A 22,255-nucleotide genomic window follows, 5' to 3' on the forward strand; every position below is an offset into this window, starting at 1 on the left:
TTATGTAGGACCCCACAGTTCAACCCTGAGCTACTAATGCTCTCCTTTATGGGTACCATAATAGCAATGAATATCAAAGCCAGCACTGCCTTAATTCGGTGTTTCCCAAACTTGGCAACTTTAAGACATGTGGACTTTAACTCCCAGAAATCCCCAGCCAGTGTGTGTGTGTGTGTGTGTGTGTGTGTGTGTGTGTGTGTGTGTAGGGAATTCTGGGAGTTGGAAGTCCATATGTCTTAACAGGACCGTGGCTGCATTGGTGTTTATGCCACTTTACAATCTCTTAGTTACAGTCAGATCAAAGTTATTGAACAAGCCTCCTGCCCTCCTATTATATAAAAGAAAGCTTTAGCAGCTGGCAGCAGCTCCTTCCACCATCCTTTCTCTAAGACTCAAAAGCTACTGTAATTTAAGTCGGGTTTGGGTAGTACTCGGACGTGAAACCACCAGAAAATCCTCAAGCTGGCCATTTATTTTTGCATAGTCGCATAGAGAAAAATGCACGGACTTGTCCATAAGATCATCAGCAGTCGGTCTTAAAGCTAAGGAGCTTTTGATTGTATTTTTGGAATAAGAGAGATTTCGTGCTCGGAAGGGGGCGCTAGTGCCTTTTTCCTAAAGTATTGTACTTTTGACTGCTCCGAAGTTAGTTTGTTGTTTGAAACTTGTTCGTTTCATCTCGCACGAAGAGATCTGTGTTATTTTAACTGAACCGTAACAACTGGGACTCGCTTGCCTTCCGTCCTTGCTCCGTTAATAGCAGAGCCTCGGTTTGCTATTAAATTGAATTCTCGGCCCAGCTGCTAAGTCCTAAAATGCTTCGCCTGGGCCAAGCAGCCGCTGTGCTTCGATTACTTTCTACGGAGGGCTGCTTGGGGACTGTAGGCATCTCCCCGAGAAGACCCGCGTCCGGAGAGAAGAAAAAAGAGATCCTGTTACATGTGCATGGAAAGGCAGACTGCGGTGAGTGACTCCTGGGCCCCCCGCCGAAGGCACAAGGGCACAGAAAGCATTTCTGAGCTATGTCTATGGAGATTCTCAGTCATCCAAGTCATAGGTGCTTTTTCAAGAGGCAATTGGACTTTCTGTGTCCCGTCCCCCCCTCTGAGCAAAGACATTCAAAGGAAAACAAGAAAGTCCAGTTGCCTCTTGAAAAAGCACCTTTGGGACATGCAGCGAAATGCCTGACCCCTGGAAGAGGCCGGCCATCGTGCCGCCTGCTGCCCACTAGGCTGAAGGAAGAAGGGACTTTCCCCTTTCCCACAGCTGAGCGGTAGGGAAGAGAGAAAGAATGTGACCTGAGCCCGCACGCTCTTCTTTTGGCGATCCGGGAAACTGTAGGACGTGGACCAATCGTAGAAGACCTCGGGGACACACCTCTTTATTAGCTATGCGGGCAAGGCGCCAATCACCACCGGAGAATTTAGACGAGGCCGCAATTGTATTAATTTAATGCAGGGGTGTCTAAACTTGGGAACTTTTAAGTCTTGTGGACTTCAACTCCCAGCATGCTGGCTGGGGAATTCTGGGAGTTGAAGTTCACAAGTTTTAAAGTTCCCAAGTTTGGACCCCCCTGCATTAAGGGATTCCTTTCTGTTAGAACATGTGGGCTTCCAGAATTCCTCAGCAAGCTTGCTGGGGAATTCTTGGATTCAAAATCCACACATCTTAAAGTTGTCAAGTTTTCTTTGGGGGGGGGGGGCGAGGGCTGCCTTGGAATGTCTGTAGCTGTCAGGGGACCCTGGAGAAAACAGTCTGCAAGTCAAAACAAAGTTGTCTTACTTTGGCCATATGAGACTGCTTGATTCTTTTAAGGAAATTGAAGTCCCATGGCAGAGAGGCTTTCCATACTCTTAATTGTAGCAAATGAAATTTGAAATGTTTGCATAGCTATAAAGAGTAACTACGAAGCAGTGTGCAGGTAGTCTTCGACTTGCAACAGTTTAGTGTATTTTCGAAGTTCCAACGGCCTTGGAAAAAGTGACTTATGACCATTTATCACACTTATGACCGTTGCAGCATCCCCCATGGTCACAAGGTTTATATTCGAATGCTTCACAGCTGGCTCATACTTATGACGGTTGCAGTGTCCCGGGGCCATGTGATCACATTCTGACAAGCAAGGTCAATGGGGAAGCCAGATTCATTTAACCATGTTCCTGCAGTGACACACTTAACAATTGTGGCAAGAAAAGTCTTAAAATGAGGCAAACCTTACTCAACAAATTTCTCACTTAGCGACATAAATTCTGGGCTCAATTGTGGTTGTACGTTGAGGACTACCTGTACTTATAAGTAGACTTGGCCACCAGAGTGAGTTTGAACCAGTCACTGTCTCTGCCCTAGGAAGTAGACAGTGGCAACTCACTAATGAAATCTTGCCAACAAAACTGCAAGGATTTGTCTAAGCCCATAATGATGAATCTATGGCATGCATGCCCAAAGTGGCTGGCATGTGCGGCGTTGCCTGTTCCTCTTCCAAGTCTGGAGCGCATGTGTGCATGACGATCAGCTGTTTTTTGTGCATGTGGCAGGGCCAGAAACCAGAAGAGCTGGCCAGCTGATTGTCGTACATGCATGTGTGCCAGTAACCAAAAGACAAGCTGGCTGATGCACATGCGCGTGCCAGAAACCAGAAGTTTATTTCTCAGGGTGCGCATGCCCACTTGGCAGCTTCTCTTCTGGACTTTGTCCCCGTGAGCACTCGGTGCCGAAAAGATTTGCCATTTTTGGTCTAGGCCAGTGGTCGGCAAGCCGCGGCTCACGAGCCACATGTGGCTCTTTACACATTTTAATGCGGCTCTTCTGTGTGCCGGGCGCCCACTCCCCTCCCTCCTCTCGGGCACTTCAAAACAAGTGCCCCTTTCCCTTTTTTCTTTTCGACCCACAATGATTAGGGAGGATCCTGAAGTCGGGCGGGGACGAGAAGCGAGGAGGCAGAAAAAGAAACGGAGGCTAAGGAGCTTCCCCCCGCCCCCTCCCAGCAAAAATCTAACCGGGGAGCCGGGCGGGGAGTAGCAAATTAGCCGATCACGCCGCGTGGGCAGTAGCAAATTAACCGATCACGGGGCGTGATCGGCTAATTTGCTACTGCCCGCACAGCTCCCCGGCTAGATTTTTGCTGGGAGGGGGAGGGGGGGAAGCTCCTTAGCCTCCGTTTCTTTTTCTCCCTCCTCGCTTCTTGGGGCTCCACCAATTGGGGAGCAAGGCCCGCCCAGCGCCAGGCTTTGGGCTAACATAGAGGTCTGCAAAGTTGGCTGTTTTAAGACTGGTGGACTTCAATTCTCAGAATTCTGGGAGTTGAAGTCCACCAGTCTTAAGAGCCAATTTTGCAGATCCCTGGGCTAATATGATTGATGCCCTTGGTGGACTTCAATTCTCAGAATTCTGGGAGTTGAAGTCCACAAGTCTTCAAGCTGTCAGGTTTGAAGACCCCTTGGGTATTTTTTCCTAAAGGGTTAGGGATGCAAGGATCTTGTAACTTGACAGCTTTAAGACTTGCGTGCTTCAAATGCCAGAGTTTATTGAAACTAAAAACAGTGTACCATCCTATGTATTTTCGGTTTTAAAAATGTGGCTCTCAAAATAAATTTCAATCGTGGTTTTGGCGAGATTTGGCTCAGTTGAAAAAAAAGGTTGCCCACCACTGGTCTAGGCCAGTGGTTCTCAACCTTTCTAATGCCGTGACCCTTTGATACAGTTCCTCATGTTGTGGTGACCCCACAACCATAACATTATTTTCGTTGCTACCATGCAACACCAGGAGCCACAAAACCTGGGTGGGTGTGGCCAACTCAACATCACTCCCACCCAGTCACATGACGCCCCACCCCCCACAACATGCCTACCAAGGTTTCATGGCTCAGTGTTTTCTGTGGGAATAGGCTCTCTCTCTCTCTTCTCTCCCCCTCCCTCTCATTTCTGTTTTTCTCTATTTTTCCTCTTCCTTCCTCTTCTTCCTTCCTTCCTTTCCCTCTTTTTCTTTCTTTCTCATTGAATACAATAGCAAATCCAAAAAGTTATTAATTGTAGGAAATTGCTTCTCTGTAATCTTTTTATAGTGAACTCTAAGTTGATAGAAGCTGGCAAGATTGTACTAACAGCAATAGGATATATATTTTGATTTCTTTTGAGTTTGACAATATAATACATTATCCAAAATTATAAATAATCTTATTTTCAGATGCATTTTTTGCCATCTCTGTTATTTTCTTTTTAAAAAATCAGACTTGCTTCCAATTTGTGCCTTCTGGCAAACTGCAGTTTTCTCTTCTTCCCCTTGCCTCCATTCCGACTTCTACTTTCCCCCTATCCACACCCACACCCACACACACCTCTCCTTCCGCCACGTGGGGAACCCGAACCGCTCCTTCCCTTCGGGCCAGCTTCTTGCCAGCCCCTCTGTGGGAGGCTCCTCGGCGACCCCTGTGAAAAGTCGTTCGACCCCAAATGGGGTCGCGACCCACAGGTTGAGAACCGCTGATCTAGAGTGTATCTGCACATATGAATACCAATTCATTTCTATTCCTTCTTGTTTCAACTCTTGGATAGATTTTAGTTCACCCTCTGCATTCAATATTTCAACATATCTGTTTGTTCCTTTTTATATATTATTGGATATGAAAATGCTTCAATGGTTGATATCCAGACTGGAGTTTTTAAGTAGTGTAATCTTTTAACCTTTTCCCAATTTAATAGCAAAGCCTCCCTTATATAATGTCTTCTAAAATAACCATGTGCTTTGGTTCCCTTATACCATAAAAAGGCATGCCATCTCAACAGTAAATCATGACCCTCTACATTCAATAATCTAGAGTTTTTTAGTGTTATCCACTCTTTAATCCACATCAGGTTTGTTGCTTGATAATAAAACTCCCAGTCAGGTAAGCCCAATCCTCCTCTTGTTCTAGCATCTAGCAATTTGAGTTTTATTCTTGCTTTTTTCCCTTGCCAAATAAACTTCAAAACTATTTTGTTTAGATCTTCAAAAAAGTCATTGCCCAATCTGATTGGAATTGTCTGGAACAGGTATAAGATTCTGGGTAAAATGTTCATTTTAATTGTAGAGATTCTTCCTATCATTGATAGTTGTAGATTTTCCCATTTCATCAAGTCAGTTGAAATTTGTTGCCTTATTTTGGTATAATTGTCCTCCTTTAGAGTACTGCATCTAGCTGATAAGTATATCCCCAAGTATTTGACTTTGTGACTTGAATCTGCAAAACGTCCGCTAACTCTTCCTTTTGTCTTAATGGTATGTTCTTTGTCAAAACCTTTGTTTTGTCTTTGTTTATTTTGAAGCCTGCTACTTTTCCGTACTCCTCTATTCTTTCTAACAATTTGGGTGCTGTCTCTAGTGGATCTTCAAGGATAAAAACCAAATCATCTGCAAATGCTTGTAGCTTGTATTCTTCTTTTTTAATTTTAATTCGTTTTATTTCTTCTTCTTTTCTAATCTTTCTGTTTAAGACTTCTAATGTTAACACAAATAGTAACGGTGATAGTGGGCAATCTTGTCTCATACCTCTCTTTATTTCAATAGAGTCTGTCAGTTCTCCATTTACCATTATCTTTGCTGTTTATTTATGATATACCATTTGTATAGTTTGAATAAATTTCTTATCAAAATTCATCTGTTCCAGTTGTAAAAATATAAATTGCCAATTCACGTTATCAAAAGCCTTCTGTGCATCAAGAAACATCAAAGCCATTTGTTTTTCGGGATGGGCCTCATAATATTCCAAAGTATTCAAAATCATTCTCATATTGTCTTTAATTTGTCTCTTTGGTAAAAAAAACCATTTTGATCAGAGTGGATAAAACTATTTAGGTACTTTTTCAGTCTCTCTGCTAATATAGATGCAAATAACTTATAATCTGAATTTAATAAAGAGATTAGTCTATAGTTCTTGGTTTGTGTTAAATCAGTCTCCTCTTTGGGTAACAATGCAATGTATACTTCTGACCATGAGTTAGGTATTCTACTCTCAGGCATCACTTCATTCATTATTTCTAAGAGTGGGAGAGACAAGGATTCTTCAAATGTTTTGTAGAATTCCACTGGTAATCCATCTGGTCCCGGGGCCTTTCCATTATTTTGTTTTTTAAGTGCTTCTGTTAGCTCCATCATCGTTATTTTACCTTCCAACATTGTTCTAGTTTCGTCTGGTATCTGGGGAAGATTAGCGTCCTGTAAATATTTCTTGACTCCTCCCTCTTCTATTTTGTCTTGTTCATACAACTTAGCATAATAGTCTTGTATAATTTTCTTCTTTTCAGCATTTCCATACTGAATTTGTCCTCGGTCATCTCTTAACTGCAATATTTTCTTTGCTTCTCTCTCTTTTTTCAGTTTATATGCCAACCGTCTACCTGGTTTATTTGCATTTTCAAAGTAGTTTTATTTGGTGCCTCTAATTTTTTGTGCCAGTTCTTCCTTTTTCAGTAGATCTATTTTATGTTTAATTGTATCCATTTTTATTTGAACATCTTTTTTTGTGGAGATCTCTGTAGCTCTTTTTCAAGTATTTTATAATTGTTCCCTAGAGCTTTGTGTGTTTGTCTTTTTTAAAATTTCTCTTCCTTATGTAATCTATTATCAGACCTCTAATAACAGCCTTCATTGTATCCCAAAGATTCTGCATTGATGTATCTTCTTTTCTATTTTCTTTAAAGAAAAAGGCTAGTTCTTTTTCCATTTTCTGTACTAAGTCTTTTTCTTTCAATATGATATTATTTAATGTCCATCTAGATCAGTGGTTCTCAACCTTCCCAATGCTGCGACCCTTTAATACAGTTCCTCATGTTGTGGTGACCCCCAACCATAAAATTGGTGTCTCGGTTCCTAAGACTATCGAAAATATGTGTTTTCTGATGGTCTTAGGCGATCCCTGTGAAAGGGTCGTTTGACTCCCAAAGTGGTCCCAACCCACAGGTTGAGAACCACTGATCTAGATCTTGTCCTTTGGCCCTTCCATTTTATTGTAATTGGATTATGATCTGTCCAGGTGCTTGTTTCAATCTCAATTTCTTGTACGTTACAGATCAGTTCTGTTGAGGCCCATATCATATTCATTCTGAAAAATGATTAATGTCTATTTGAATAAAAAGTATATTGTTCTGTTGTAGGATTTCTTTCTCTCCAAATATCTTTTAAATTTGTTTCATCTATCATCCTGAAAAAGGATTTCAGAAGCAATTTTCTATTTATCTTTGTTGTTTTGTGTGTTTCGTAGTCCATGTTCTAGTTTACAATGCCATTGAAGTCTCCCATCATACAAATATCAACATAGTCCGAATCAGAATTTTTTTTGTGGAGTTTTTTGTAAAATTCATCTTGTTTTTCATTAGGAGCATAAATTGCAATTAAAATTATTTTTTTAGTATTATCCATAATTTTCACCATCAAGATTCTTCCCTCTTCATCTGTATAAATTAGGTTCGCTGGAATACTATCTTTAATATAGAAGATGACTCCTCTTTTCTTACAGTTCGGCCAGTGTAGTAAACATTTTCCCAAGCTTTGGTTGTGCTAGTAGGTATTCATATCTCTTTTGAACATGGACTTCTTGTAGGCAAATTATGTCAGATTTTAGCTTTTCTAATTTGTGAAATATTTTCCTTCTTTTAATTGCTGAGTTAAGTCTGTTAATATTGATTGTGACCATTTTTTCCCTCCATGTTTATACTTTATATATAGGATTTATAGCTCTAGTTCAGTGATGGCGAACGTATGGCACGCGTGCCACAGGTGGCACGCGGAGCCATTTGTCAGGGCACGCGAGGCGCTACCTTGTCAGCTGAGTTCACCCTTTTTTAAAGCCATTTTTCATCCTCCCCAGGCTCCAGAGGCTTTATAGGAGCCTGGGGAGGGCGAAAAGAACCTCCCCTGCCCCATCCCAGAGGCCCTCCGGAGGCTTCATGAGCTTCCCTGAAGCCTCTGGAGCGCAAAAAACCGGCCCTACGGGCAAACCGGAAATTCAGGAATGGACTTCCTGTTTGCTCGGATGGTTGTTTGATTTTGATTGAAGCCTTCAGAGTGCTTAAAACGACCCTCAGAGCAAACCGGAAGTCACATCTGGTTTGCTTGGAGGGTCATTTTGAGCACTCCAAAGGCTTTAGGGAAGCCTCTTGAAGGTCCCTGAAGCCTTCGGAGCACTTAAAACGACCCTCCGAGCAAACTGGAAGTGACTTCCGGTTTGCTCGGAAGGGGCTTCAGGGAAGCCTCCTGAAGGTCCCTGAAGCCTCTGGAGGGCTTCTGGGGGGATGGGGGAGGCTGTTTTTGCCCTCCCCATGCTCCTATAAAGCCTCTGGAGCCTGGGGAGGGTGAAAAAAGCATGCAAAAATGGGGGGGGTCGCGCCTGTAGTGCATGCATGCGCACTGGGGGGGTCACGCATTGCATTATGGGTGCGGCACACCAGTACACGACCCCCCTGCGCTCCCCCCACTTATGGCACACAAGCCAAAAAAGGTTCGCCATCGCTGCTCTAGTTGATCTGGGTTCTCGTTGTTCTCTGAGATTTACGCCACCCACCGTGCCTTCTTCTTTAACAATTCCATCTAGAGCACCTTCTATTTTTTCAATCTCAATTATGGGTGCCTCCAGTAGTTGTACCAATGGTTCTTCTTTTCCAGTTATCTCAGCCATTTTTCTAAAGTGTTCTGCGTAGAAAGCTTCTGCCTTATCTATTGTATCTATTCTGTATCTTTGTCCTTGCCATACAAATAATAGACCTTCCAGTGTGAGCCATCTATAATTAACACCTTTTTAATCAGAACCTTGGTCAAAAATTGATATTCTCTTCTCTTCTCTCTCACCTTTCTCGGAATTTGTTTCAGAACTACAATTTCCTTGCCTTTATATTCTAATTTTCTTTCTCTTGTTTTCTGTAATATTTGTAGTTTAGTTGCTTTCTTAGTAAATCTTACATGGACTTCCCTTGGAAGGGCATTTCTCATTGCATATTTTGTATATACTCGGAACGCTTCATCTATGCTATCCACCATCTTCTCTTGGGATATCTCTAATACATTTATCAAAATTTCAGATATTATTTGTACTAGGTTCTCTCCTCTTTCTTCTTCTATGTTTTGAAATCTTAAGAAAAATTCAGACCTATCCATCTCCCATCCTAATATTCCACTACTCTCCCTTTCCACATCGCTCAATCTGTTGTGAAACTCCTCAATCTTCCTCAATTCTTGTTGAACTTTTTCTTCAATTTTTTGGATTCTGTCCTTGTATTTCATCATCCAATGTTGCATATCTTCTATTTTTCCTTCCATTTTAGCTGTTTTTTGTTCTGTGCTTTCAGTTCGTTGCTCTATTGTCTTAATTCTTCTTTTTATACTCTCAGTCTTCTTTACAATGGTATCTAACTTTTCATTCTTGCAATCTTCTCCTGTTTGCAATTTCTTCTCTTTTTCTTATTGAAGCATCGACTGCATTGATCTTTGTCCTCCTGCAGGTGAGGAGGCAGGGGTTGTTGTTGTAGAACCAAAGGTGTTATCTTTCAACTCATCTTCTAAGTTTTTTCTTTTGTATTTTAGTCCAAATAGTCTAATTAGTATCACAAAGATTTAAGCATCAGTTTATAAAAGTACAAAGTTATAGATAGAACGAAAGGGGGAAAAAAGAGAGAAGAAAAAAAAATGAAGATCTCTTACTTAAAAAGAAAAGTAAAAGAGACAAAAGAAAGAGAGAGAAAAGAGAAAAAAAAATCTTCAGTCCAATTTACTCAAATTTTAGAGCAAGCTATCCATTTATCTCCAATATCTTCAAAGGGAAAAGAGAGCAAAGAAAAATCAATATTTCAAAAGCTTCAAAAAAGAAAGAAGTCAAGGAGCCAAGGAAGGGGGGGGGGAGTCACCACCTCCCCAGCAAGATAAGATATGCACTGCCACAAAGCTAGAAAAAAAAGATTCAAAGTCTCTTCTTTTTTCTTTTTTAAGATGAAAGTCTTTCCAGGGTCACTCTGAGCTTTCCCTTAGAGCTTCTGTTTAGTGCAAAGTAGGTTTCCAGATACTGAAAGTTCCACAGGAAACAGTTGTGTAAACAACTGTATTCGTGCCCTATCAGTTCTTAACCAAATATCCTTCAAGAGAACAGCTTCTCTCTAAACAGTTCAAATAATAATACTTAGTAACAATGTTTCAAGTTCACTAGGTGACAGTGTTAATTGTATCCACTCTCAATGCTTATTTTTTCCTGGCTCCATTTTTAACTTCAAAAAACAGAAATTCGGAAATACAAAAAGAAAAGCCGAGAGAAAAAAAGAAAGAGAAAAAAGAATCTTCAAAGCAGTTAAAATTTAAATTCAGTGTCCCCACAAAGTCCAGAAATAAAAGTATATATAAAAATTGCAATTGAAAGTCCAGCCTGGCTTCTGAAAATAAAGAGGGAAAAAATAAAAACTTCAATTGGCTATCTTAAATCTGCCGATTTCCCTCTAGTCAGCCTTTATTTTAAATTAAATTTCCAAATTTAGGGTGTTCTCTCTCCAATAGAAAAAAATATTTTAAAACTCTCACCAAAACGACATGCTTCTCTCCTGTGCTTGCGTGTAGGAGCTGTCAGCAGTTTCAGCAGCCTGGGGGCTGACTCGCGATCCCTGGCAAAGGGGGCTTTTCCTGGGTCACCAGAGACTTTGCGGGTGTCTCTGGGACCGCGGGATCTCCCCCTTTCACCATCTCTTCGGGACGGTTTAGGTCCGGATTGGACTGTCCAGATGACCCGAATTCAACGGCTATCCGGAGAGCCCGGAAAAGTTGTCGTATCACCGCGACGTGAAGCTCTGCCCCTCCACAATCAAAATTATTTTCTGTCTGCTCTCCAACCCTGACAATTAGTTTCTACGTGAGATTCTAGGTTTGCGGTGGCACAGTGGTTAGAGTGTAGTACTGCAGGCTACTTCTGCTGACTGCAATTTGGCAGTTCAAATCTCACAAGGCTCAAAGTTGACTCAGCTTTCCATCCTTACGAGGTCAGCAAAATAAGGACCCAAATTGTTGGGGGCAATATGCTGACTCTGTAAACTGCTTAAAAAAGGCTGTAAAAGCACTGTGAAGTGGTATATAAAACCTATTGCTATTGCCAAGTCCACATTTATTTATTGGGTTTACTGCTGCTTTTATTCCTATATTTGCTTTTTAGGCTTCTCTGAGATGACTGTGTTTTTAAAAAAAACCCACCTGAAACATAGCGTTTGAATTTTCTAATATTTTATTACGAACTTGAGCTGAATGTTTGCCAAGAAGTGCTTTGATTAAGTAAACAATTAAGACACAAAACTTTTTTTAAAATGTTATTTTTTGTTCTTTTGGGGAGTAAAGGAATTGCAGAAATTCAGATGAACAGACCACATGCCAGAAATGCCCTGGGGAAAGTGTTTGTGGACGAAGTAAGTGATGGTATTTAATTGTCCCTTATATAGATATTGTTTGAAAGGCTATGGGTGTCCAAGGTCACCATAATTGTCAATGAACAGTAGTTTCCTAGATCTTAAGGCAGATTTTGTAGTAGAAGCCACATATGAAAAACAAATTATGCACCTACCAGCTTAGGTATTTTATCATCTAAAATGTGATCACACATACATAGCTGAAGCCTCAAATGCAGTTTTCATTGAATTGAATGTTGGATTTATTCTCGTCTTTCATTAGCTATATGAAATACTTGATGATCTCCATTTTGATGAAAGTATCCGTGCTGTAATAGTCAAAAGCAAAGTAAAGGGTGTTTTTTGTGCTGGTAAGTAAAGCTGTTTTTTTAATTTGAAAAAGCAAAAAAAAAAAAACAACAACAACCCCACGCACAACCCAAATCTGAAAATGGGTGGAAGAAAATACATCACTTAACCAGGGATGGGTTGCTGCTGGCATTACTGCCGGTTCGGTACACTTTTTTTTTTTACTTTGTTATTAAAAAGTAAATAATATTATTAAATAATACATATTTCTTTATATGAACTGCTTGAGTCTATGGATAATTAAGCGTACTTATTTCTACCATCATATGATTCTTCTGTAGTTCATACAGCACAGTGATGGGTTCCAAATCCTGTTGCAACCGGTATGGTTGCAACGGGGCCCGGCGTCCGCCACATGAATGCACGCGCACGCAGTGTGCACATGCGTCCTTACCTCTTCCGCCGCCTCCGTGACGCTCCAGCTGTTTGGCAGAGTGTCATGCAGGCGCCGTGCCCTCTGTGCACATGCGCAAAAGCACAGAAGAGCTCAAATACAGGTAAGGAGCTCAGGCGGGCGGGTGGGCCCTCTGGAGCACCGTACCGGAACAGTACCCGGTGCTCCGGGGAGGCACTGGTAAGATCATTCCGGGGTGTACCATCTGCAACCCACCACTGATGCAGCAGATATTGATGTGTTTGAAACATTACCTTCAAGCATTTCTCTTTCCGTATTTCCCAGATTATGCCTTGGTTTTGCAAATGTAGGTGCCGACTTAAAAGAGCGAGCTCGAATGAGTGATGCTGAAGCTGACCATTTCGTTCAGAGGCTCAGAAGTTTAATGGACAACATTGGTAAGGACCTGGCAGATCCCTTTGTTCACAAGTGAACAGACTTTCATATGAAGCAAAGTCAGAAGCCTTTGTGTCATCCATAAAGCAAAAATTAATGTTTTGAGAAGTCCCTTGTCATCTGTTTTGTGTGTGTGTGTGTGTGTGTGTGTGTGTGTGTGTGTGTGTGTGCTGGTCTTGTTGTATTCGGGTCTTTTCCCGTGTAAGATTGAGATTGTCTTGGCAATGTTTCGGCAAGGTCTCACTCGCCATCTTCAGGCTGGTGTTTTCAGCTTAAAGCGTGATCGGAGCTTCCATCTTTCTATAACTCTTGGTGGGGGTGTGTGGCTTGGTTTCAGTAAGTGGATTGATTGGTTGTGCGGTTGTAACATGATTGATTGGTGCTGGCTGTGTGTCTGTTGTTTGTGTTGTAACAGCCTGGGTGGTAGGTGGGGCTCGTTTGTTCACTAGGGCTGGTTTCCACATGTCTGCTAAGGAGGTATTGTCACGTTTATTCATGTTGTGGGGGTGTTTCTCTATTTTGATAGCTTCCATAATTATTCTCTTGTTGAAGTATTCAGTTTTGGAGATTAACCTGGTTCCTTCAAAATTAATTTCATGTCCTTTAGCTTTAAGGTGCTGGAAAAGGGAGGAAGTTTTTTCTTTTATCTTACTGCGTTCTTGTGTTCTGCGATGCGTGCATTTATTCTCCTGTTCGTTTGTCCTATGTATGTTGCAGGGGAGTTTTTGCATGATATTTCGTAGAGTCCTTGGTTTTCTAGCTGGATTTTGTCTTTGGGGTTTCTTAAGATGTTGGCTATTTTTTGGTCAGTGTTGAAGGCTGTCTTGATATTGTGTTTGTGGAGAATTTTGCTGATTTTATCTTTGTACCTTTGATGTAAGGGAGGAGGGCGATGCCATTGTCCTGTTCTGTATCTCGTTTTTTTGGGGGAGTCTCCCTTTGGATTAGGTTGGTAATTGTTTTTCTTTGGAATCCGTTGGAGATTAATACGTTTGTGAAAGTGTGGAATTCAGTTTTCAGGTGGTCTTTGTCGGCTAAGCGTTTGGTTCTGGAGATGAGGGTCTTGGCTACAGAGTTGATTTGTGCAGGGTGGTGTTGATTGGGTGTTTAAGTAGCGGTTGTGTGTTTTTTTCTGGTAGATGGTGTGTCCTAGGGAGCCATTGGGTTTTTTGTAGATTGGACATCCAGAAAGGGAAGTTGGTTGTTTGCTTCTATTTCCATAGTGAATTGTATTTTGGGGTGTAGGCTGTTGAGATGTGTGAGGAAGTTGTCCAGTTTTCTTAAAGAAACAAAACCTACAACCCAACTCGAAGACCTACTCGTGAGCTTCGATGTCATATCCCTCTTCACCCAAGTGCCTATAAAAGAAGCCTTGACAGCTATCCAGAACAAACACAACCTCCCTAAACACATCCTGGACCTGACCAACCACTACCTAACCAAAACATACTTCATCCATAATGGACAAAGATACCAACAGATAGAAGGAGCACCCATGGGATCACCCCTCTCACCCGTCATCGCAAACCTATACATGGAACATTTTGAAACCAACGCCTTAGATAAATCTGAACACAAACCCAAACTCTGGTTTAGCTATGTTGATGACATTTTTGTGATTTGGCCACATGGATAAGAAAAATTGCACAACATCCTCACACATCTTAACAGCCTACACCCCAAAATACAATTCACCATGGAAATAGAAGCAAACAACCAACTTCCCTTTCTGGACGTCCTAATCTACAAAAATTAGGGCACCATCTTGTTTTTGCCAGCAATTTTTGTTGCTTTGTGCATGCACATGCAGCGCATCTCTGCGCGAACTGGCAGTAGCAACAGCCGGAAGCCACCCTTGATTACGTCCTGTGTTTCAATGCCTCACAATCATGTGATTGCCATTTGTAAACTTCCCTGCCAGCTTTCCCAGATGATCAATAGGGAAACTGGAAGGAAAGTCACTGAGTAAATCTCCTCCAGCCCCTCTGCCCTTGTGCATGCACCTGCGCATCCCTGAATCTCGCCATGCCTCTCCCAGCACCTGTGTACCACCGTGGACTCTTGCACATCCTCCCCAATGTTAGCTGCAAGGACAATCCTTTTTCATTTCATCAATCATGGAATATTTTTTTCTAAACTGTAGTTCTAACCATTCATTTAATGACCATTCTAATTACAATGGCACTGAAAAACGAGACTTGTGGCCGTTTTCCACACCTAGGACTGTTGCCGCATCCCCACAATCACATGCTCAAAATTCAGATGCTTGGCAACTGGCTCACATTTATGACAGTTGCAGTAATTCAGGGTCGTGTGATCCCCTTTTGCAACCTTCTGACAAGCAAAGGTATTGGGGAAGCCAGATTCACTTAACAACCTTGATACTAACTTAAAAACTGTAGTGATTTACTTAACAACTATGGCCAGAAAGATCGTAAAACGGGTCAAAACTCAATTAACATCTATCTCACTTAACAACATAAATTTTGGGCTCAATTGTGGTTGTAAGTCAAGGACCACTTGTATACTACTGCCATTTGTTCTTTAGACTTCTTCCTTCTCCAGTAGATTCTTTACTAGATTCTTGTTGCTTTTGTTGTTAATGTATGTATGTATGTATGTATGTATGTATGTATGTATGTGTATATACACACACACACGTGTGTGTGTGTCTATATGTCTGTCTGTGTATTCTTTTATAATGCCATTTTTGCAAAAACTCCCTTCATGATCCTGTTTTGCAATGTTTCCAGCTGCATTACCAATGCCGACTATTGCTGCAATCGATGGTTATGCCTTGGGTGGCGGCTTGGAAATGGCCCTAGCTTGTGATCTCCGAGTAGCAGGTGAGAATATCACTACAGGTAGTCTTCGATTTGCAACAGTTCATTTAGTGACTGTTCAAAGTTATAACGGCACTGAAAAAAGTGACTTACGACCATTTTTTACAGTTATGACCTTTGCAGCATCCCCATGTTCATGTGATCAAAATACAAACGCATGGCCAGTGGTTCATACTTATGACCATTGCAGCATCCCGGGGTCATGTGATCACCTTTTGCGACCTTCTGACAAGCAAAGTCTATGGGGAAGCCAAATTCATTTAATAACCAGATTAGTGACTTATCAGCTGCAGTGATTCATTTAACAACTATGGCAAGAAAGGTCGTAAAATGGGGCAAAACTAATTTAACAAGTGTCTGACTTAACAACAGAAATTTTGGGCTCAATTGTGGTCATAAGTTGAGGAGTACGTGTATAACCGATACTTTTGGTTCCTATTCTGAAAACAGTTAATTTAATTCAAGCTGTAACCTTTAAAAATCATAAGCTTACTGTTGACATTATTGCCCTATCTTATGAACTGGGTACAGCCCAACTGTAGTATTTTTAAGATTTGTTAAATGTGTACTACCTTTATACTAATATTGTACTACTATTTTGATCTTGTATATGTCTTTTTTTTTTCAAATCAGCGTCGTCGGCTAAAATGGGTTTAATTGAAACTACCAGAGGACTTCTCCCTGGTGCAGGTAAGCAGGGGTGGGCTTCAAAAATGTTAGCAATGGCTTCTCTGCCCGGTTGCTGGATGGGCGTGGCCATGGTGGGTGTGGCCTAGTCAGCCTCCTGTACCACAGCGGAGGAGGAGTTTGCCCTCCCTGGGCTCCGGAAGCTTTCCTTACATTATTTGTGCAATGTTTAGCGTCAAGCAACTACCAGAAATCACTTTTATAACATACTTTGATATTTAAAAGACATTAAGAAGTATCAGAAAATTGCTTGTACCAATTATTCTATTAAGATGAGGTTCCACTATATCAATATAATTTATACAGACATAAAGAAATTTAGATATGGCTTTGGGGAAAGTATGAAAGAATTATTCAAGAGGGATATTCAAAAAAGAAGATATAGTTCTAACCCCACCTTGATTTTGTTTAGTGTCACCTGAGACAGAGAGAAACGTGGGCAGCTTTTCATTCTACCATCTTACGTTTTTACTATGAAAAACATTCTTTCAAATTCCTCCTGCTCCTGTTTCTTGACCTGGCCTATCTTACAGGGCTGGTTTGTAAGAACCCGATTTGATGACAGTAGGCTAGCGAGAACTGGATTTCAACCCAAATAAATCTCCAAAGAGCCATCAGCAGCATTTAGGAGAAGCACCGTAATTACTACTTTTAACTTTAGCAATATGGATGATTCTTTGTGGAATTAAATAACAGAATAACAGAATAGAATAACAATAGAGTTGGAAGGGACCTTGGAGGTCTTCCAGTCCAATCCCTGCTTAACCATTCCAGAAAAATGGCTGTCCTGTCCCATTTTAAAAGCCTTCTGAATGCAAGCCTTTCTACTGGTTAATTGTTCCCAATGTTAGAAAAATTCTCCTTAGTTCTATGTTACGTCTCTCCTTGAAGTTGAAATATAACAGCTTTCTGTAAAATCTGATTGAGGAATTTTGCATTTTTTTCCTATCTAGGTGGAACCCAGCGCTTATCACGCTACATTGGCATTGGCCTCGCCAAAGAGCTCATTTTTACTGGCAGACAGATTGACGGCCAAGAGGCTTTCTCCATGGGGCTACTTAATCACACAGTACCACAGAATGAGGAAGGGGATGCAGCATACCAAAAGGCATTGGCTTTAGCTGAAGAAATAGTTCCTCAGGTTAGTGTGTGCTTCACCCTCCTCTCTATATTGCTGAAGAAACAATATGTTTCTGCTTTTTAAAAAATAGAGTACTTTTAAAAAAATATTTTATTTGTACATTTTCCTTTAACATACATTGGTGCTTAGTAAACAGTGTATTATCTAGGTCCATTTTACTTATACATAGTAATAATAGTAGTAATAGTATTTATTTATATATATTAATAATCTTTCAATTTCTATCTTCTATGTCTATTATCTAACCATTGATAGAACAAATCCCATATTAAAAAATATTCTGTATCTTCTTTGTCTTTTATCCTTAGTGTTAACCTATCCATTTCTGCACATTTTTTTTGAATTATATTTTCATCTGTAGGAATTTCCTCATTCTTCCAGTGCTGTGCAAATACAATTCACTGCCAATTTCTAAATCCAAATGAAATCTTGACTTCAACCTGTCTCAAATATTTCTTGGTGACAAAGAGTTCTTTTTGATTTGGAAGACACCCCATCCATTGATAAATTAACTGGATCCCCATAAATCATGAATTAACAATAATGATTTGGTTTTACTGCACCAAAAATATACTTCACTATTCCTGTTTCAGTGATTACACCCATGGGAACCCAAAGAACATACATGATACAACTATCATTTCATTTGTCTCTGTGAGAATTTATAACATCTGAGGCCATTGCCTTATGATGCAAAGAGACTTGCATAAGCTAAGTAAAAAAACAAGTATTTCTTATATGTCACTTCCACTTAGATAACTGAAATAACTTTCAAATGACTTGAAATTTAAAGTTGCTCTGTGCTAAAGAGGCCCTTCCCTAATTTGTGCAATATTTTTCTTGATATAGTTGCTCTTTGGATTATCTTATTTTTAGAATACTGGCATTTTTTGAAAACACAGTATGTAAATCTAATTATAATTTGATTTCATTATCATTGTAATATGAGTTGTCTTTTCCATGTCATCAGACCCTTAAATTGATCTTCTAGTCCATTTGTTTATTTTTCCTCCCTCTCTTCCCACTGCTACAAGGCAAGCATTGCTGAAGCTGGAACTTTGACCAGACTGCTTAAATAAATAAAAGCCTCCTTAAATTGGGTCCATATCTCTGTGGGAATTTTTTTTAGTGATAATATGAAATTGGTTTGCCATTGCCTTCTTTTTGAATAGTAGTCTAAAGTTTCCAATTTAGCTTAGGACACTGGCATTACCAGAGTTTCAACTTCGTTTAGCATCAGGAGTCTTGTTTATGAAGTAAAACTAAAAAAGACTTCCTCAAAACGCCTGATGCCTCCCTCAGCAGTGTATGTTCTGCAAATTCAAAGTATCTTCCGTTTTTTTAGGAAGTCATGCAATACACCAGAGGCAGTCTTGTATTTACTCTTCTTATTGTGAAAATGATGTATTGCAATCTATTCTACAGCACTTGTTGATTATGAGTTTCTTTATGAGGCACTTTGTCCAGACTCGTTATATGTGGGATTGAATTTGTGTGTGTGTGTGTGTGTGTGTGTGTGTGTGTACATTGTGTACATGCAAACAAACAAAATTTTAATACAAAAATGTTTCTTTTCTTTTCAAAGGCTCCAATAGCTGTGAGACTGGGTAAATTGGCTATAAACAAAGGGATTGAGGTAATGATTTATTTCAACAAGCTTCTTCAATTTATATTTAAGGTTCCACAGAAAGGCAGAGAAATGAGGTTCCAAAAAGACGCACAACATTTTATTAGAGCTTCTAGATCTAAACTGCAGAAATTCAGTCCGCTAATATCGTAGCAAGAGTTAAAAGTTGTCCGTATCTTTTTCCTGCCATCTGGTGGCTATCTTTACATTTGCAGTCCAGTTATGGTAATTTGACATGAGTGACAGATTTATTTCATTGTCTGAATCAAAAGTAGAAATAAGAAATATACCCATGACCACCATTGCTTCTTCATTCTGGTGCCACATTTTCAGTATTTGTGCACTCAGCCAGGAGAAAAAAGGGTCTTCATCAGGATAGAGAAGTGGAAGAAATAATACCTTCACAAATCACCATTTCCACACAATGAGGCTTCAACTACTGTTATTATAGAACCTTCTCCTGAGTTGTCAGGAGGAGCAGAAGGACAATTATACAGAATAACAGAGTTGGAAGAGACCTTAGAGGTCTCCTAGTTCAATTCCCAAGAAGACTTTAAACCATTTCAGACAAACGGCTATTGAGTTTCTTCTTAAAAACCTCCAATGATGGAGCACCATCAACTTCTGAAGGCAAGCCGTCCCACTGATTGATTTAATTGTCAAGGAATTCTTCCTATTTCTAGGTTGGATCTTTCCTTTACAAGTTTCCATTCATTGTTTCTTGTCTTGCCTGTAGGTGCTTTGGAGAATAGATTGCCCCCCTCTTCTTTGTAGCAGCCACTCAAACAGATAAGACTGTTATTATGTCACCCCTAATTCTTCTTTTCATTAGACTACACATACCCAATTCCTCAACTGTTCATGTTTTAGCCTCCAGTTCCCTAATCTTCATCCTTGCTCTTCTCTGCATTCTTTTTAGAGTCTCAACATTGTTTTGATTTTGTGGTGACATTATTCCAAGTGTGGTCTTACCAAGGCATTATAGAATGGTACTAAAACTTCCTGTGAGCTTAGTTCTGTTCCTGTTCACGCAGTCTAGGACTGTGTTGGCTTTTTTTGGCAGCTGCCAGCCCACTGCTGGCTCATATTTAAGTGGCTGTCCACTTAAATGTTATCTTAAGTATAACTTTAAAATGTAACTTAGTTCCAGGAAGTGTTATTGTAGGAGACATGAATAGTGTGTGTGTGTGTGTACATATAGCAATTGCATAGGTAATGCTCATTTTCATACTGAAATTCCCACAGGTTTCTATACTCTGGCACAATCCAAACATATCTGCTCTGGGTATCTAATGTAGCTGCACCTATATTAAATCTGTTATTTATGTGCTAAAAGCTTTGCTTGGTAGAGAGAACCTTGTCTTGTGTCACTGATGAAACTTGGGGGAAGTCCAGCATGATTGATATTAATTCATTAAAGCCATACTTCAATATATTATTTCTGAATTGTTAACTTGATACTGCTTTCCTTTAGGTGGGCAAAAATATTTTTCCCCTTCCTTTTCAGGTTGATATTGCCTCAGGAATGGCTATTGAAAGAATGTGCTATGCCCAGGTACTTTCTTTTCTTTTCTGTTTCTTGTGCCCCCCACCAAACTTTATCAAATCTTGTGGTGTAACTATTTACAAAGATTAGTAAAAACAGCCAGATGTTTTTTTTTTCTTTTTAGCTTCAGTATGTGTTCTTGCTTCTCAGACATTTGGACTGTTACACTTTTCTCCATTCTTCGGTTCTGACTAATACAAATATGCACTCACACCCATCAGATCCATAAAAGAAACCTGTAAACCAAATTACAATTTTTGTGCATCCACATCCCACACTACACCTGCCTTTTCTTTAATGTATTTGGAGGTAGCCCTGCTTCAATGAGTTTGGACAGTGTAGATCAAATAAAAACAATTACAAAACGTAGAGTATTATTTATTTATTTTTGAGAGGCAGAGCCCATATATTAGTAGTTTTTTCTGGGGGAAAAAAACAACAGGAGCTGAAAACTAGGACTATGCTCTAGTACAGAGGTTTAGGGCTAAGGCCCCAATCATCCTACGCCTACAATCTTGGGACATTTGGGGATGGAAGTTTTGGTGTATCAATGAAAGGCTTTAAAACTTTTGAAAAGATTAAGCGATGAAAAATAAAACGATTTGACTTGTATTTTAAACACAGAATCTCCCTACCAGAGACCGTCAGGAAGGAATGGCTGCTTTCCATGAGAAACGACTTCCAAAATTCACTGGTAAATGAGCTGACTGTTTCTGAAAATGCCTGAATACAAGATGATCCAAAGGCTGTGCCTTATTGGAAAGCTTTTCCTTATAAGCTTTATATATATGTAAATATTTGCTTGAAATCTACTTTGGATGTCAAGAACTAAATAGGGATAATGTAAAGGGTATTACTGTTCAAATATGACAGTAATTAAAAAAAATCATGATCCAACCAAAGCATGCATCTATGAGCAAAGTTCTGTGCCTGAGGGGGAGTAAAACCGACAATCGCTGCACAAGAAAACTTTTATCCAATGGAACAGCAGCAATTGTTGACTTCGCAGTCTCTCTTTTTCTGTCACATCGTTCACTTAGGAATAGATTTCAGTTGCTAAATGAGGATAAACTCTGTATCATCCCAAAGAGCAACCAACTGCACTTGTTAAGATTTTTTTATACGCAATGTACAAAAAACTAATATCCTTCTCTAAAGAAAATTTGCAATAATATATAGACACCTTTGAGTCAGGTTCAGCTTTTGGTAAGTTGTATGGATCAACCTAATGCAGTTTTCTTGGTATAGATGGAAGTGATTTGCTATTATCACCTTTGAGGATTTTTTACTGGCTACCAAATGCAGAATTTCATGTAATTCCCTAAACATTTAAGAACTTCAGTTATTTTATGACAAAATATAAAACTATATGCATTTTCTTTGCATTTCTGAATTATATAAAACTCAGAATTAAAAGACTTAACATGTGTAAGTATGCCATTGCTTAATTTTCTTACAACAGGAACATTGCTCAATCTATGTATATAAAAGCGAAAACCACTCACACCGCATCACGAAATCTCCAGAACCGTAAAGTCTATAAACTTGAAATGTGGCACGCATGCTTCTCTTGGCTTCTAGGTGTTTGTTGGAAAGGATTTTTCGAAATGACCATCAGATCATTAATATTTTTTATATTATTATTATCACACTCTGATGCTAAGTTCTACTCCCCCTCTCCACCTGAAAAGATCTCTGTTCAAACTGCCACTTGGGCATGGCCAGCACGTGACTCATCCGGCTTACTGGCTGGGAGTTTGGAGAGGAGCCTGAGGGAGAGAAGGGGATAGGATAGGATATGCTTCTGTGGGGCAAGCCTGAGGGAGAGAAGGGGATAGAACGATAGGATAGGCTTCTGTGGAGCAAGGCTGAG

The 22,255-nt window shown here is 40.0% G+C and overlaps 1 protein-coding gene across 1 annotated transcript; it reads left to right on the forward strand.

Moving 5' to 3' along the window:
• The first annotated feature begins 586 nt into the window (after positions 1–586).
• ECHDC2 (enoyl-CoA hydratase domain containing 2) lies at positions 587–21,813 on the forward strand. Its single transcript, XM_081948814.1, has 10 exons — positions 587–963; positions 11,333–11,400; positions 11,663–11,750; positions 12,454–12,540; positions 15,292–15,384; positions 16,015–16,071; positions 17,022–17,209; positions 18,795–18,845; positions 20,344–20,391; positions 21,007–21,813. The coding sequence occupies exons 1-10, from the start codon at positions 816–818 to the stop codon at positions 21,082–21,084; spliced, it is 906 nt and encodes a 301-aa protein (XP_081804940.1). The 5' UTR covers positions 587–815; the 3' UTR covers positions 21,085–21,813.
• The last annotated feature ends 442 nt before the right edge of the window (positions 21,814–22,255 follow it).

The sequence above is a fragment of the Natrix helvetica genome (assembly GCF_964273705.1).
Source record: "Natrix helvetica genome assembly, chromosome: 3".
Classification (NCBI taxonomy): Eukaryota; Metazoa; Chordata; class Lepidosauria; order Squamata; family Natricidae; genus Natrix; species Natrix helvetica.